This window comes from Aureobasidium pullulans, assembly GCF_000721785.1.
Source record: "Aureobasidium pullulans EXF-150 unplaced genomic scaffold scaffold_3, whole genome shotgun sequence".
Lineage (NCBI taxonomy): Eukaryota > Fungi > Ascomycota > Dothideomycetes > Dothideales > Saccotheciaceae > Aureobasidium > Aureobasidium pullulans.
This window is the reverse complement of record NW_021941023.1, coordinates 501,934-517,494: the sequence shown is the minus strand read 5'-3', so window position 1 is coordinate 517,494 and position 15,561 is coordinate 501,934. Positions and strand designations below refer to the sequence as shown.

The window sequence follows — 15,561 nt, the reverse complement described above, 5'->3', positions numbered from 1 at the left end:
ACTCTTGCAAGACGTCGTAGCGTTTACAGATCAGCCTTAAGACTAAAAATCGTTTTTTTAGATCTTCCTAATCTTGCTAGTCTTGCTTGATAATGTTGCGGCGCTTCTGCTCGGAGTGAATGTGGTCTTTAAATTCTTGTGGGCGAGAGTAAATCGCCAATTGGCCATGCACACAGTCGAAGCATAGTCCTTGAGTGCCTGTAATGTATTCTGCCCTTGCCCACAGCGACAGCAAAAGGGTGATACCCGAGCAAGGAACAAAAAGGCAAAAAGAAAGGATAGCTAAGCTTGGTTTCGATCCAAGGTCCTCCGGGTTGCATATTATGAGCTCTGTGAACTGTATGAGCCCGGCGCGCTAGTTTTCATTAGTAAGAAATTCTGGAAGCGGCTAGAGTGGAATTGATTACGAACCTTCCGCTGCGCCACTCAGCTGTGGATACAGAATTCGACAGCTGCAAAAGATATAATCCTACAAACGGCTGCCATCATTGAGTCCCAAATTCACCATCAGACCTTGCTTTCTCGTGGTGCAGCTATCCCTTGAGAGATTTAAGGATGAGTGTCACGTTCAGTCTTGTCCTTTTGTAGTGAGTTCTAGTCTGATCCGACAGCAACACGCGCGTCCTCATTGCCAGCTCCCCTCGCCGCGGCTTTCTCGCATCATATGCTTTGCCAGACCCTTATACATCTGAGCATCTCTACATAATGACAAATGGCGATGCAAGATTTAATTGAATGAGCGCACTTGCCTGGCAAATATTCCAAGTGTTACGTGCTACCAACTTCCAGGCAAGCGCGTTCTCGTTACACGCTCACGCCTCGAGAATGATGTCACGACTGTGAAACGATAGCTAAGTCTGCTAAGACATCAAGCAACTCCCACTTCATTCAATCCATCAACATCACAAAATCAGAATGCAACACTACAAACCACACTCTGGCTCGACTTTCGAGGGATACTACTCCAAGTTCCGGATGCCGTCCGGCGCACACCTGGCATTGATCATTTGCTCGGTACCAGGAGCCAAGGAGCGACCTCACAACATCACCTTTACATATGTGCCTGAAGATGTGACAAAATGCTTCCAGCGCGAAGTTTTCGTCGACAAGATAGATATGTTCAATGGAGAGGGTGATGTCGCATTTGAGCAGCATTGGAAGGGAGGCTACGTAAAGGTCTACAACGATAACAAGACCGAGTATCGCATCGACCATCTGGAAGACGAGGGATTCAGCTTCACAGGAACTACGACCAGCCACACACCATGGATGCCCGACATGGATACTCCAGAAGGCGCCCTCGTCTATCTGCCTCTCCCACTCCACTGGCACGTACACTCAGTCGCCTCAGACTGCGAGTTCGAGATGAAGATCAACAACTACGACCTACCTGAAGAAGACAAGAAGGGTGTCGCATCAGTTCACCAAGAAAAGAACTGGGCGAACAGTTTCCCTTCGGCTCATCATTGGGTGCAAGCCCGTGACGGCGACCGCGGCATCTGTATTGCTGGCGGTGAGATCCTCGGTATGGAAGCCTACCTCCTCGGCTACCACGCCAGCGACCCGAAATACAACATGACCTTCCGCCCACCCTACGCCGTAAAAGCCGCCGGTATCGCTCCCTTCATGAGTGTCAATCATTCCTGGGACACTCGTACCTTCGAACTCAGCCTCCAAAGTTTCACACAGAAGATTGTGGTTACCGCGAGAGCACCGATCGGCCAGTTCTTCACATTGAGCTCGCCATTCCCTGATGGTCATCGTCTCAACTTCTTGGCTGAGAGTTTCCGCGCTACCATTAATGTCAAGGTGTATCATGCTGGTGTGCTGGGACCTTGGGAGTTTGTGCATGAGGATAACTTCGAAAATGGCAGTCTCGAGTTTGGTGCTGGGTACTATCCTCCTGCTGGTAAGGAGGAACGTTTCTATTGAGGATGTTGCTCGGTACAGATCATGACTTTTCTCATCTCTTGCCAAAAAGCATTCTCGTAATTTTAGTCATGCAGCGGTTCATAATTTAATCAATGACCAAAAACACATGTATACCTATGCTGATCTTCTCCGCACACGGTACCAACGTTGGATATTGATTGCATTATTTACAGGTATAGTCTGCCTTGTCTCTTTGAGATGTTGAACAACCCCATCGAGGCAAAAGAGCCTCCCTACGTACCTTGGATGATGTTTTCAAGATTTCCATGTTCGCTCTTTGGGACAGGGTGATACCCTTAACTATGGATGCAGACGACCATACACTCATTATACGGCCACCTTGGGCAGTATTGTTCTTCTGTCATTCTTCATATATGTATTAAGCCTATTTTCATATCTCGATGGCCTTGAAATGTACATAGAGACTCTAGTGAGTGTCTAATGGACGAATTTTGGTCTAATGTTTGTGAATTCAAGAAAATGAAACCAGAACACACGCGATTGATCCAAAGTCTGGTGTGATCGGGAAGACATTTGCTCTTGGCATAGATGACCATTTAATGCATACAAAAATCCCACTAGCAACCATAATATGGGCCTCAGCCTCGTCTCGTAAACCAAGAGTGAAAGCTCGTTGTGGTGGTGCTTCTCAAACCACCAGCCAGGGTCACCTTTGAGCTTTGGGCCTGGACCGACCGCCCCACGACCCCACATGCCGAATGTGGAGCAGTATATAATTGACCAACCTCCTGCTCAAGGTTACCTAGGAGAACATCCACCAAAATGCCGATAACAAACCACAAGAAGCTCAATGCTCAGTTTACCGGAGTCGATCTCGAGTCTTGTTCACAGTACCGCGGCATACAATATGGCACTATCAGCAAGAGATTCGATCTACCGACATTAAAATCAGACTGGAATGGAGAGCAAGTCAACTGTCAACGATGGGGGCCAAGATCTCCGCAGAACAAATACGACATTGGCCATCTTCTACGAGCACCAGAGGGCGATATCTTCTACGATGAAACCGAAGACGAATTCCAATGTTTGAATCTGGACATCACCATTCCTGCCGACACACCAAGCGATGCACGACTACCTGTCATGGTTTGGATACACGGAGGCTCGCAAATCATCAGTTTTGGCAATGGAGCGAGTAAAGCTGGAGATACGACGAAGCTTGTGGCAGAGTCTGCTCAACATTCCAGACCAATGATTGTGGTATCTGTTCAATACAGATTGAACATGTTTCATGTTGGAGATGGCAACAGCAACAAGAATCTGGGCTTCAAGGACCAACAGCTGGCTGTCCAATGGGTCCATCAATATATTGCAGAATTTGGTGGTGATCCTGAGGAGGTGACACTTGCTGGAGAGAGTGCAGGAGCCGTTTTCGTACATGGGTTGATTGTCGGTGGAGCTCCTCTCAAACGTGGAATTCTCATGTCTGGATCTTTGCATATGTCGCCGCCACAGCCGGAGGCGAGAGCGAAGACTATGTTGATAGATCCTGTACTTGAGAAGCTTCGAGCTAAAGGATATTCATCTCTCGAGGAAGCTCCGGTACGAGCATTGCTCGAAGCACAGGCCGAGATACCAATACCATCAGTATTTCTCCAGGAAGAAGATTGCTTTGCGAACTGGCAAGAGAAGACTGGTGGAATCCAAGAACTCATCATTGGAGACTGCGAATTCGAGTCGGTGCTATGGCGGAACGGTGTCGAAGCGATGACCGCAGAGCAGATTGTGGAATGCTTCAACAAAGCCGGACCTTCAGGTGACCGACTGAAAGAACTATACCACATCAATGGGTTGCGAGCACCGCAATGCAGGCATGGTGCATTAGACTTCTTGAACGATGTGCGCTTTGCATCGCCAGTACCATTGATCGCGGAGAGATACAGGGCTGAGGGGAAGAAAGTATACCGATACTTGTTTGACCAAGCAAACCCATGGCAGGCTTCTTCCCGAGCTCACCATGCGGTTGACTTGCTCTACCTATTCGGTGGATTTGATATGACAATGAATCCATCAGCAGAGGAGCTTGGCAAAGAGTTGAGGAGACGACTCATCTGGTACATCAACGGAGATGCACCTTGGACGATACACAAATCCATGGCGTTTGGGCCGTTGGGGGAGACCAAAGAGATGAACGATAGAGGGGTTGCAGCTCGCAGACGCACACGACAGATGGAGGAGGTGAAGAAACTACAGGCTAGTGACGTGGCGGCGGTCTTTGGAAGCCTTGCAGCTGGTAGAATCAGTCTGCACAACTAGAGGTGCTTGTTGCGTTTGCGGCGGGGGTAGGTTAGCTGCAACACGTCAGGCCATGAAAGGTCGCAGTGCAGGACACCCCGCTCTTGCTGTGTAGCGTGCGTTGATCGAGATGCGACTGTGCTCGGCCCCGGGCCGCTGAGCTGAATGGACGTCAAAGACTCCAGTCGAGTCTGTGTTGGTTCAAGACAATCCGGAGTCGGTCAGGAAGCTGCTGTTCTAGACAAGCCGACAACATGCACAACAATGTGGCAGCAACAATCAAATAAGCCATGGCCACCCCTTGCTTCCACCAGTTCCAATGACACCACAGATGCATGTGAGATGCACGTCAACGCACGTGAGTAAGACAGCCGAGCCCTCGTTTGGCGGTGGGGATGTCGTTGATACTACAGCCAGAGGATGGATCATTGAAAGTAACCAACTAGGCACAGAGTCACAGTGCGAGGACAAGCGGAGTCACGGACTGAGTGATGGCAACCTTGTCATCTCTGTCTGTCTCCCCGCTCCTTCACTCCTCGCTTCCCACTCTGCCCATTCTCACAGTGAGTCGAAGTTCACCGGGCGTTGCCGCAGTCTGCCCCTCTAGACGAAAAGTAGCCGCGTCGTCAGTCTGCGGGATCGGCTCGCTGCCCTCTCCGGTCCGTGCTACTAAGCTCGGGAAAAAAGCAGCGCAAACGCCTCGAAGTTGCAAACCACTTTGACGGCCTGACGGTAGATTTTTCCAATCGGTTTCTCTGGCCGAACAAAGTGACGGAGCTGGCTCGCTGATTGTTCGCCTTTCTCTGGAGTCTGGTTGTATTCTTCTCTCGCTCGCCCGAATCTGCTCAGCTTTTCTTTCTTGCCCAATTTCGACCGAACCTTTACGTGTGCGAATCCAACGCCTATCCCGCGTCGCACTCATCTGGAGCCTGTCATCTACGCTCGCCAACGACTCCCGACTGACGTCCGCCTGTCAGCCTGCGCCTGTTCTCGTCTACGTCTGAGTCGATTGTCCTGGTGTATATCGTGCGGGGAGGTCACAACTGAACCTTCCCGGACAAGTTGAGACTGCGCGACAGCTCTCAACTACTTTCTTTGGAACCGCCCACCCGGGCCCCAAACCAAGCACAGAACTCGGAGAGAGAAATCTCTGATAACACAGCCATGTCTTTCTCATACGCACAGGCAGCCCAGGGCCGCTCGTCAGCAAAAGCTTCTGGCACTGCGACACCGTCTTCTAACTCAGTAGCCGGCGATGCAACTGCTCTCACAGTCGACTCCACCCTCTCCAAGGTTGATGGCCTTGCTGGAGGAGATACTTCCAGTGTCACGTCAGCCAACAACAACGACGATGGCTCTTCAACACCGAACAGAGCTTCTTCAGAGTCAACATGGGACACCAAGTCGCAAAACTCGGACCGCCCAGCTAAAGCAGATGGCGCCGACTCCAAGACCGAAGCACGCGAATCCAAAGGTGACGCATCCAAACAACAGAAGCCCAAGCTCCGCGACGCCCCTCCACCGACCGTGAACATTTGGCAGCAAAGAGCCTCGACCATGACTCTCACCAAGCCGGCGACATCAGTACATACCGCTGCGAGTAGCAAGCAGGAGAAAAAGGCCGAGAAGGCCAAGAACACAGAGGCGAAGAAGCCCGTCGCTGCCAGCACGAAAAACCGCGACCAACGCCAAACGGTCGAGGCACCTCGAGCACGTGGAAATGTTTCTGCACCGCCACCATCAAGCGATGTTGCATGGCCTACTATGGAGACAGCACGTGAGGAAGAGCGCAAGAAGTCACAAGTGCAAGAAGAAAAGGCTTCCAAGGAGACCATCGCCGCACCGTCAACCAAGAAGACCGAGTGGGTCAATATGCCTTATGTGCCCACTGCCGTCTTTGAGACTACACTTCCCGCAAGGGGAGCTCCCCGTGCCGCTCGTGGAGGCGCTCGTGGCGGAAGCAGCTTGAACGGCCGTACAAGTTTCCAGAGTGGTCAGAATGGAGAAAAGCCTCAATCGAAGGGTGCAGACGCCACGCAAGAACAGACTGCTGCCGCAAATGCCGATGCAGACCGCGAGTCTATGCCTCCTCCGCCCAAGCCCGTCAAGGTTGAGGAGTCCAAGGATGTTGCCTCTACCAACGGTGTGGTCCACGATGCTCCTGTCACCAACGGCGTACCCAAGCGTCACAATTCATCTCGTCGCAACAAGTCGCCTCGCAAGTTTGAGCCAGCTGCACGCCGCCCATCTGCCGCTTCAGTAAGCGCCGATGCTGTCAACGGAGCTCAACACGAGGCGACCAAGGCCGCAAACAAGGAGCGTACCTTCGACAATCCTCCTACATTCCGCGAAGTCAAGTCAGGCAAGCGTGGAAGAGGTGGTCACCGTGGTGGCCTTACTAACGGCCACTTTCCTTCTCAAAACTTCACCAACGGCTTCCCTGGTGACTTTACCCCTGCAGCAGCAGCGCCTTCTTTCCCTCCTCGCGGTGGTCATTACCCTCAGCAGAGCCGTGGTGGCTTCCGCGGAGGTATGCGCTCGCAGTCCATCCCCTTCGACTATGGTCGTGGTCAGTACCCTGGCTACCCTATGATGGTGCCTCAAGGCTACATGCCCGAATACTATGGTGGTTACGCTCCGCCAGTTCCTGCTTACCAGCCGGGTGTGGAACAACTGTACCTTGTTCCCATGATCTCTCAGCAAATCGAATACTACTTCTCCTTGGACAATCTCGTCAAGGACATGTTCTTCCGCAAACACATGGACTCGCAAGGTTTCGTCTTCTTGACGTTTGTTGCTGATTTCAACAGACTCAAGTCTTTGACTACCGATTACGAATTGCTGAAGTATGTTTGCCTTAATTCGCCAAACATCGAGCTTCGCACAGGTCAAGATGGAAAGGATCGTCTACGAAAGGCTGGCGACTGGGAGATGTGGGTCCTGCCTATGGCGGAGCGTGATATCACAGCTCAAAACGATGGCCCTGTGTCATTTGAGCGCCCCGCTGTTCCTCACATTGGCATGGCTCCTCCTTTCTACCCAGGTGCCATGGAGCAGTTCGCTGAGAATGCTGGTCTTGAGGAATTCAGAGGTCGCCAGGCCAAATCACCTCATCGCGAGAACGGCATGTCACCTCTAGGCAACTTCTTCATCCCTGCTGAGGATATGGGTGGTGAGCCAGACACCTTCCCTAGCACACAGATTGACAATTTGACTGTTGTCGTCCGCAAGCATGAGGAGACTCCTCGTCGTGCACCTTATCACACCGCAGGATCCAGAACTTTCTCTGATGGATCTATCGACTCGAAGAACATCTACGAGGAAGTCCAGAAGACAAAGGCCCAGGAGAAGAAACCCCAGACGAACGGCACTGAACAACCCGCCACCAACGGAGACGCTTCCGCTGTCGACGGCCCCGCAGTGACATTGTTCTGGGTCAAGGACCAGAACTCCCCCGTCGACACTCTCCCCGAGGATACTACCCACGAGATGTACAGCCACCTTCGAGGCAAGGCCTTGTCGCAGCGTGAAGTTGCAGCTACAGGTACCTGCCCTTACGACATGGACGTTCTCTACCAATTCTGGTCGCACTTCCTGATCCGCAACTTCAACTCGAGCATGTACGCCGAGTTCCGCCACCTTGCATTTGTCGACGCCGCGCAACGTCACAACTCCACTGGTATCACCAACCTTATCAAGTACTACAGCGAAGCTTTGGCCAGCCAGATTCCCATTCGCGAGCGTGTTGGGCGCCACTTTGCTGAGATGCTGCACTCCGAAAGGACTGGTGGCGAGCGTGTTGCTTTCATCCAATTGCGTGATTCATGGCGCAGCGCATCGTTCAATGTCAACAACCGCAAGAGATTCGGTGACATGATCGATGCAGACCTCAAGACGGAGCTTGAGGCATAATTTCCCAACTCCGATTCAGTTTTTTCCTTGTTTCAAAAAGTCACTATATATGCTAACGGGCGTTATTGAGGGGAGTTATTCAAGCATGGGACAAAAGCCGGCGATAGATTTATCTTCCAGCATGGGGTGGGCAGAAAAGGCGCATCTTTGTGCTTCACCAAAAGCAACGTTTAGCTGCAGGGATGGGTCGGGAGATTTGGGTTTTTGCTTTCTTTGCACACACGCCGACATGGTTAATCGTCTTCTTCTTCTTCCTCTTTTTCCTTTTCCTTTTCCTTTTCCTTACCTTTCTTCTTTCTTCTTCACGCCCCTCCTTTTCGATACTCTTCTCTTTTTGATTTGATGTCTTTTCTCAGGCCGCACTTCGCCCTGTTGCATTTGGGGCAAGATCGCTATTGGCAGGACAGAAGGAGGATATGGGGCAGAAAAGCTATGTTTATGATATGTACATACACGAAACCTTTGCTCCATCCATCTTCTCGTGTGCATATTTCTGCCACCCTCGCCATCGTCTTGTGAACCACTCTGAAGTTGAAGCTGCAAAGATACATAGTGCATTTTGCTTCGGTTGGCGTCTATAGAGAGGTCAAAAGTTGACACGCTCTCACTGGACATCGCTTGGAAGCCAGTGCGATGACTGAAGTGAAGGCTCGGTGAAGATGATCTAGACCCTGAGACTTCCGAGATAAGATGGTTTAGATCCAGTTATCTCCGGCGGTCGCCACCCGTCTGCGCCACCTCTCCCCGCATCCTAGTCATAACTACTTAGGCAGCCGCTTTCCATCGACCTTTCTCTCACAACCTCTAGTCTGACCGACGAATCATATTCATCATGCCGCCCTTGGCAGGAAATTGGCATAGCCTCTTGATGAGGCATGTCAGAACTTGGAAAGCAGCAGCTAAACAAGTTCAAAAGGCCGTCCAGAGCAAAGTAGCTCAACCGGCACAGGCAGAACTCCAGCCTGTCTTTGTTCGCGCACGACAGCCATTACACCCGGCCGCCCGCATCCGACAAACGCAGAGCCGCTGGTTCAGCAGCTCGTCTCGATCAACCTTCAAGGACACTGTCCGTCGCCTGAGCTCCATCGCCGAACAAGCATCTGGAAACCAGTACAAGCGTAGCTCTCTGCCCAAGTCGACCGTCGGCAATGCCGTCATCCGTAACTCTGGCCGTGCTCCGTTCGCATCTACCCTCCGACCCAACCTCACCGGGGGCACCTTAGGACGCACATCTGGAGGATACTCGCTTGGAGGTGGTCGTGTTGGAGGTCAGAGATACTTCTCTCATGGCCCAGCCAGCCAAGCACAGATCGTCCAGAACGTCTCTCAGGCCGTCCGTGCCTTCTTTGTGTCAGGTAACAAGGCCCAATTTAACGGCGTCAACCCTCGCGGCGAGAAGTCGTACAAGACCGTCACTCTCGCCCAGCACGACACTGCTAAGAAGCTCCGCTCGCTCCCCAAGCAGACTCCCGGCTCTTACATCTCTTTCCCCATCAACCCTACCATCACTGCCTTGACCACCCTCGAGGCTGTTGCTGGTTACGCCGACGCCGAGCACGTCAACTCCGAGGGCCTCCTCGATGGTCTCACCGTCGACTTCTCCCGCTCCCTCAAGGACCTGACCGCCGTCCTCAGCGATCTCAGCAAGCTCTCAAATCTGGGCGATTTACCAATCACATACGAAGGCTCATCACTACGTATCCACTTCCCTGGTTGTGATGCTGATACTGTCGACAAATTGAGAGATGAGCTGCAAATCCAGCGAGGCACGACCGTCCAAGACGAAGACTTTGACGACTTTGTTGGATCCGAGATTGCCCTTCTCTTCCCCTTTGCTCCCAGCACACAACCCTCGGACAGTGGCAGCGAGTTTTACGAGTCACCTTCTGGCAGTCACACCAAGCCCATTGATTGGCAAACAATGCTCACACCATCCGAGAGCAGCGTCGGACGCCATCTCTCGATGAAATCAGACACCTTGTCGGACGTCGACTATGAGTTTGACAGTCCAGCTATGGTCTCTGATTACGAGTCTCTACACTATTCCAGCTCTGGCGAACACGAAGATGCCCAAAGCCCTCTTGAATACCAAGGGTTCGAGGGCATTTACCGCTTCATCGAGCAATGCGACTCTCACCGACACTGAGAGGAACAAACGAGACTCCTTCCACTTACCACACTTTCTTGGTTCAGATTGTACGATACGATACCCACGGCGTTTGCTCTCTTTTTTTGTTCCAATTCTTTTCTTCAGGGCACCTACAGTATGTAGCGGACCAGTACTCCAGACTTTACCCTATTATCACCATGCATTCTTGTGCAGTGAGTGACGATATGTTGGCTTTCATGCACAGTACACGTAGTCACAGCCATACAGTAATGCCACTGATATCCCCTCTCCTCAAGCTATGTCCTTCTTATGTCCACCAAAAAGACGTGATGTTTTTGAAAACCCCAAACCTGTCCTGTGAGATCACGCAAAGCGATCGCTCCCACGAACTCACTTTCTCGATGGCCGTCATCACAGAAGTCGGGGGGGCCTCATCATGCACGTCTCACCGACTTCAGCCCGAGCCCGACAGTATGGTTCACCTTGCCCTCTTAGCTCGATAACGAAATGTCTCTTCGGGGAACCATTATGCCGGGTTTCCTGTCTTCGCTTAATCTTCCTCCTTCCGCCCGAGTCACCGATGATGTTCGGAATTTGGAGACTTGCATTTCTGATGCAGGATAACACGTTTTGGAACTCGATTCTTTGGAGGTGTCGCGGACATTGTATGCGAGATCGATGGACGGGTTTGTGTGATGTATTGATGTTTCAGTTGGTGCGAAGTTTCAGGTGGTGAGGTGGTACATATTTCAGTACGCTTCCAAGTGTTTTCCGAGTGCCATGTTTGTAGGAAGATCGTTATCAGAGATGTGACTATATGATCAACTGGGTACAGGGCAAGAAACAATGTACCGGGACAAGAAGACCCTGAGTTACCGGGACATCGAGACATGGTCCGAATATTGGTGAGCGTGACGAGAAAAAGGGATGAATTCATGTATTGGTTGAACGGCGTGTTGCTATAGGTCCGGCAATGTATACCTTGTGAGGCACGGTAGAGGCACAGTCACGAATGGGTACATGTACAAGAAGGAGCTCAACAATATTGGATGCATTAGGTGTTTGGTAGAGTCATGATTCATAAGATATGTAAGATCGGTAGGTGCAGTCCTATCACACCTGCCTGTGTGGTGGCGAAGCGACATCTGCAACTTCTTCGTCGTAGATGTTGACATGTCTGGTCATCAGCACCTCGTCATCGGGAAACCAACTCTTGTTCTGCAGTGAGCCGGTAGTGACTGGTGCTGGCGGTAACACTTCGTCCTCGATACCTCTTGAAGTCGAATTTGATCTTGAGCTCTCGTTAGAGTTTTGTCGCTCTCTAATTGGATCCAACTCGTAAGCTTGGCCAGGTGGAGGACTCTTCATGTCGCCGACTACACTGGTGAAATTGCCCATCTGGCGTGGTGGCTTGTCGTCCATTTGTAGATATCCACGCTCGCTGAATCTGATGCCTGAGTAAGGTAATTTACGCTGTAGCGATATCTTTGAGTTTCGACTATGATCAAGAGTCTTGCTGCTACGGCTTGAGTTTGTTGTGTTGCGTGCCTTGTCAACCATTGACTTGAAAAGAGGACGTAGTGTTGCTAGTGATGCGGCAACTATTCCTAGACCTGGTTCTATGCAACTCCAGACGCCGATATTGATTGCGTTACTGAAGAAGACAGGTCCATTTTTGAGACCAGGAATGTATGCGATTCGGATGAGGGAGCTGATACTGCCGACTGCCCCGAGGCTGAGTAAGAGACCAGATGAAATCTTGGCCGACCGCGGGATCTTGCTGTTCCAGAGAACAAAGACGGGAAGGCATGCAAAGGTCCAATCGCTGGCGGCGTTGAGAGAAGCGTGAACATAGTTCAATGGTTGCAAGATTCTGTCAGGTATGCACTCGCCAGCGGCTTCCTTGATCAGGAAGTGTGTTGGAACACCACATTGGAAGACAGCGATGAAGGCGAAAGCTATGCCGAAGATGGTGTAGACCCCCGTTGCAACATATATGACTCTTCTTTGCCATTTCCGCACAACGATCCTGAGGAAAAAGATTGCCAGACTGATTTTCAGGGTGACAGTGGTCAGGATGTATATACCCATCAAGGACACGATGTACTGCGGTCTAATTAGCCAACATAAAAAGAAAGGATGGCATACGACAAACCTTCATGATGTGATTAAGCAAGTCCAGCTGGGCTAAAGGACCCTCTTCCAGCACTCGACGTGGTCTGTCACTTTGCTCAAGTCGTTCGATGGAGATCAGAAGACCGCAACATGTTGTGAACAAACATAAGGTAAGAAGCATCGTCCAATCATCTTTTCCAAAGGACCGGATCATAATTGCTCGCACGTAGACTCGAAGTGCAAAAGAGATCCACGTCAGGATAAGAAAGACAGTGGCCACGATCAGCATGATGACGGTGCGAGGTCCAAGGGCGGCCACCCTATGCGCTGCGTCTGATATGGCCTCCATGTCAAGGTTGCTGCTAGTCGACCACAGGAATAAGAACAAGAACAAAGGAAAGGTGGAAGAGTAAGATGTTGTATGGCTTGTCGTTAAGCAAAAGAATATGATCGAAACATCCAAGGCAAGAGAGGGGAAAGAAAGTCAAAATGGAAAGACCTACAGCCTAGATAAATTGGTTGATGTATTGTTGACCCTCGAAGGAAGCCATCCAGGGTAGTCAGCCACAAGACCCGAAGCCATGGGTAGAACATGCATGGCTGGCGGGTTTCCGATTCAGCCTTAGGATTTTTACCTCGCTTTACCTCGCCTATTGAGTACGCCGCCAGCGAGCCTTAATTGCGCCAGCAACTTTGGTTCTAGCATGCAGGAACTATTCATTGATGCGACAAGCGGAGTTCTGAATCGAGCAGATTTTGACGTGGGCCTTTCGGTGGAGTCGCGTGGAGCTGGACATGCAGTCGCTCGTGCCAGAATCGATGCACGTCCGGATATCAAGTCGATTGACAGGTGTGGAAAGATCCCTCTTTTCCAATACACAGGATCGTTCCTTTGGGTCGTCAGGATCCGAACCGATGTTTCGTGGCCCCGCCATCGCGTTTCAATTGGCTTTGAGCGCCACAAAGGCGTTCTTCCTAGAGAAGTAGGCGTGTTACAGATCCACCATGGTTTCTTTGTGTTAAGCTGATTCAAGGTTGACTAAAGGGAAGCTTCAATGGCTGAGGTTGAATCATCAGGGATCTAACGAGGTAGACCACGGCAAGTATCTGCGAATGTGCCGGCGTTTGCCTCGGCGCATGTAGAGTAGCAGAGCCGCTCCGCTTCTTGTGCAGTAACGAACCTTCAAGATCGAGGTCAAGATGAATGCATGGCACTACTCCGTATCCCGTCCGTCAAGACTCAAAAGTGTCCATTGATATTGCCAATAAACCATCTCGCCGTTTTGAGGGACATGATCTGCTTGGTTGAAATGATTCCGATTCTCCCCTAAGGTCAGGTCATCAATGCACTGCAGATCTGTCCGGCTTCGCTCGTGCCTGCGCTTGACACTCAACAAGAAGGCATAGAGACCCGAGTAGACCTAACCTGTGTCAAAAAAACTAGAGTTCATCAAACAGATTTGGTGAGTGCTCGAGGACTCCACACTTGCGCAATTCGGACCGCGGCGTCCGGCTCCACTGGTTCAGTTTTCTCCACAGGTTGACGACTCTAGAGATGCGTCGAAATCAAGAAGTGCTGCAATGGAGGGATCCTATGGTCGGTGATGATATTGAAAGAGATCCAGGGTCGAGTCAGCTCGATATGGAATTACTACAGGTCAAGTGTTTTATCGATGCTATGTGATCTTTGATACCTTCGATCGAGTGGGTTACATGTAAGAAGTTCTTGCGCGTCGAGGTAACCCTCACACAAATTGATTCCTCTGATTAATATCTGAAAGGACGCTTTTTTGAAGGCATGTCGAGCTTGATGGAAGCCGATACAAGCAATTTAGCCGTCACGTGCCTTCGTGCCGAGTCAGCAACCTTTCCCGCGTGGCCGACACGTCGTTCCTGCCTTTGTGGCGAAAGTCCCCCACATGGAAAGGCTACCATCGCGCTAAGTAGTCGCGTCCACCTTCAAAGATGACTTTATTATGATAAATCGTTCGCCTCCTTGAAATATTTACTGCTTTGACAATCGCTCTCGCAAATCATTCGTTAAACTCTCAACTTACATACAACGCAATGAGTGCCGAAGGACAAGAGCTCGCATCGCAGTCAGGCTATGAAGATGGCGCCGCCGGCGGCCCTGGAGCACCTACGCCACTTTCCGCTCTCGAGGTATGGCGCATTGTCATGATTATCACCTTGACATGAACTAAGCGTACTGTAGGGAATGGCCGGTTTGACCAAGAGAGACATCCAATTGTTCATCGAAGGCGGATTCCACACCGTCGAGGCTGTGGCATACACGCCGAAAATGGTGCTCGAGCGCATCAAGGGTGTTTCGGAGCAGAAGGCTACCAAAGTCCTTCTAGAGGGCAAGTTACCCATACCCTTGCTGCAGTCAATAGCTAACACGGTCGACAGCCGCCAAACTTGTGCCCATGGGCTTCACCACCGCAACCGAGATGCATGCGCGCCGTAGCGAACTCATTTCTATCACGACTGGTTCCAAGCAGCTTGATACGTTGCTCGCAGGTGGTATCGAAACAGGATCTATCACTGAGGTGTTTGGCGAGTTCAGAACCGGAAAAAGTCAGCTCTGTCATACGCTGGCCGTAACTTGTCAGCTGCCCTTCGACATGGGCGGTGGTGAGGGAAAGTGTCTCTACATCGACACCGAGGGAACATTCAGACCTGTCCGTCTCCTCGCAGTCGCACAAAGATATGGGCTATCAGGAGAAGAGGTTCTCGACAACGTCGCATATGCGCGCGCATACAATTCCGAGCATCAGCTCGATCTCCTCAACCAGGCAGCACAGATGATGACGGAGACACGCTTCTCACTCTTGATCGTCGATTCGGCAACGGCACTCTACCGCACAGATTTCTCTGGTCGTGGTGAGTTGTCGTCAAGACAGACGCACTTGGCCAAGTTCATGCGCACCCTTCAACGTCTAGCCGATGAGTTTGGTATCGCAGTGCTCATTACCAACCAGGTGGTGGCACAGGTAGATGGTGGACCAAGCGCTATGTTCAACCCGGACCCGAAAAAGCCCATTGGTGGCAACATCATCGCGCACGCCAGCACAACACGTCTCAGTCTGAAGAAGGGTCGTGGTGAGACCAGAATATGCAAGATCTACGATAGTCCTTGCTTGCCTGAGAGCGATGCTATGTTCGCCATCAAGGAGGACGGTATTGGCGACCCAAGTCCCAAGGACCTCGACAACAACTAGACCATAGTACGA

General features: G+C 51.1%; 7 protein-coding genes across 7 annotated transcripts; 5 read left to right on the top strand and 2 right to left on the bottom strand.

Annotated features, from left to right (window-relative positions):
• Positions 1-872: 872 nt before the first annotated feature.
• M438DRAFT_342713 (uncharacterized protein) lies at positions 873-2,049 on the top strand. Its single transcript, XM_029904823.1, has one exon. It carries the CDS (start codon positions 916-918, stop codon positions 1,930-1,932), a length of 1,017 nt encoding a protein of 338 aa, XP_029763751.1. The 5' UTR covers positions 873-915; the 3' UTR covers positions 1,933-2,049.
• Positions 2,050-2,602: 553 nt separating this feature from the next.
• Positions 2,603-4,285, top strand: M438DRAFT_127562 (carboxylesterase). The gene has a single exon (XM_029898798.1). The coding sequence runs from the start codon at positions 2,716-2,718 to the stop codon at positions 4,207-4,209; it is 1,494 nt and encodes a 497-aa protein (XP_029763750.1). The 5' UTR covers positions 2,603-2,715; the 3' UTR covers positions 4,210-4,285.
• Positions 4,286-4,621: 336 nt separating this feature from the next.
• M438DRAFT_127564 (uncharacterized protein) lies at positions 4,622-5,231 on the bottom strand. The gene has a single exon (XM_029898799.1). It carries the CDS (start codon positions 5,108-5,110, stop codon positions 4,718-4,720), a length of 393 nt encoding a protein of 130 aa, XP_029763749.1. The 5' UTR covers positions 5,111-5,231; the 3' UTR covers positions 4,622-4,717.
• Positions 5,232-5,352: 121 nt separating this feature from the next.
• On the top strand, positions 5,353-8,100 carry M438DRAFT_352377 (uncharacterized protein; the record flags this gene model as incomplete). Its single annotated transcript, XM_029906786.1, has 1 exon — positions 5,353-8,100. One exon carries the CDS (start codon positions 5,353-5,355, stop codon positions 8,098-8,100), a length of 2,748 nt encoding a protein of 915 aa, XP_029763748.1.
• Positions 8,101-8,932: 832 nt separating this feature from the next.
• M438DRAFT_266197 (uncharacterized protein) lies at positions 8,933-10,246 on the top strand (the record flags this gene model as incomplete). Its single annotated transcript, XM_029900086.1, has 1 exon — positions 8,933-10,246. One exon carries the CDS (start codon positions 8,933-8,935, stop codon positions 10,244-10,246), a length of 1,314 nt encoding a protein of 437 aa, XP_029763747.1.
• Positions 10,247-11,773: 1,527 nt separating this feature from the next.
• On the bottom strand, positions 11,774-12,614 carry M438DRAFT_243306 (uncharacterized protein; the record flags this gene model as incomplete). The annotated part of the gene is made up of 2 exons (XM_029899566.1): positions 11,774-12,316; positions 12,366-12,614. Coding segments are annotated over 2 exons (792 nt in total), but the record flags the coding sequence as incomplete, so codon positions are not given.
• Positions 12,615-14,392: 1,778 nt separating this feature from the next.
• Positions 14,393-15,549, top strand: M438DRAFT_266416 (DNA repair protein rhp51; the record flags this gene model as incomplete). Its single annotated transcript, XM_029900107.1, has 3 exons — positions 14,393-14,488; positions 14,541-14,675; positions 14,722-15,549. 3 exons carry the CDS (start codon positions 14,393-14,395, stop codon positions 15,547-15,549), a joined length of 1,059 nt encoding a protein of 352 aa, XP_029763745.1.
• Between the last annotated feature and the right edge of the window lie 12 nt (positions 15,550-15,561).

Coding starts and splice junctions, on each gene's coding strand:
- M438DRAFT_342713 (XM_029904823.1), top strand. CDS start 916: ATGCAACACTACAAACCACACTCTGGCTCGACTTTCGAGGGATACTAC.
- M438DRAFT_127562 (XM_029898798.1), top strand. CDS start 2,716: ATGCCGATAACAAACCACAAGAAGCTCAATGCTCAGTTTACCGGAGTC.
- M438DRAFT_127564 (XM_029898799.1), bottom strand. CDS start 5,110: ATGAGTGCGACGCGGGATAGGCGTTGGATTCGCACACGTAAAGGTTCG.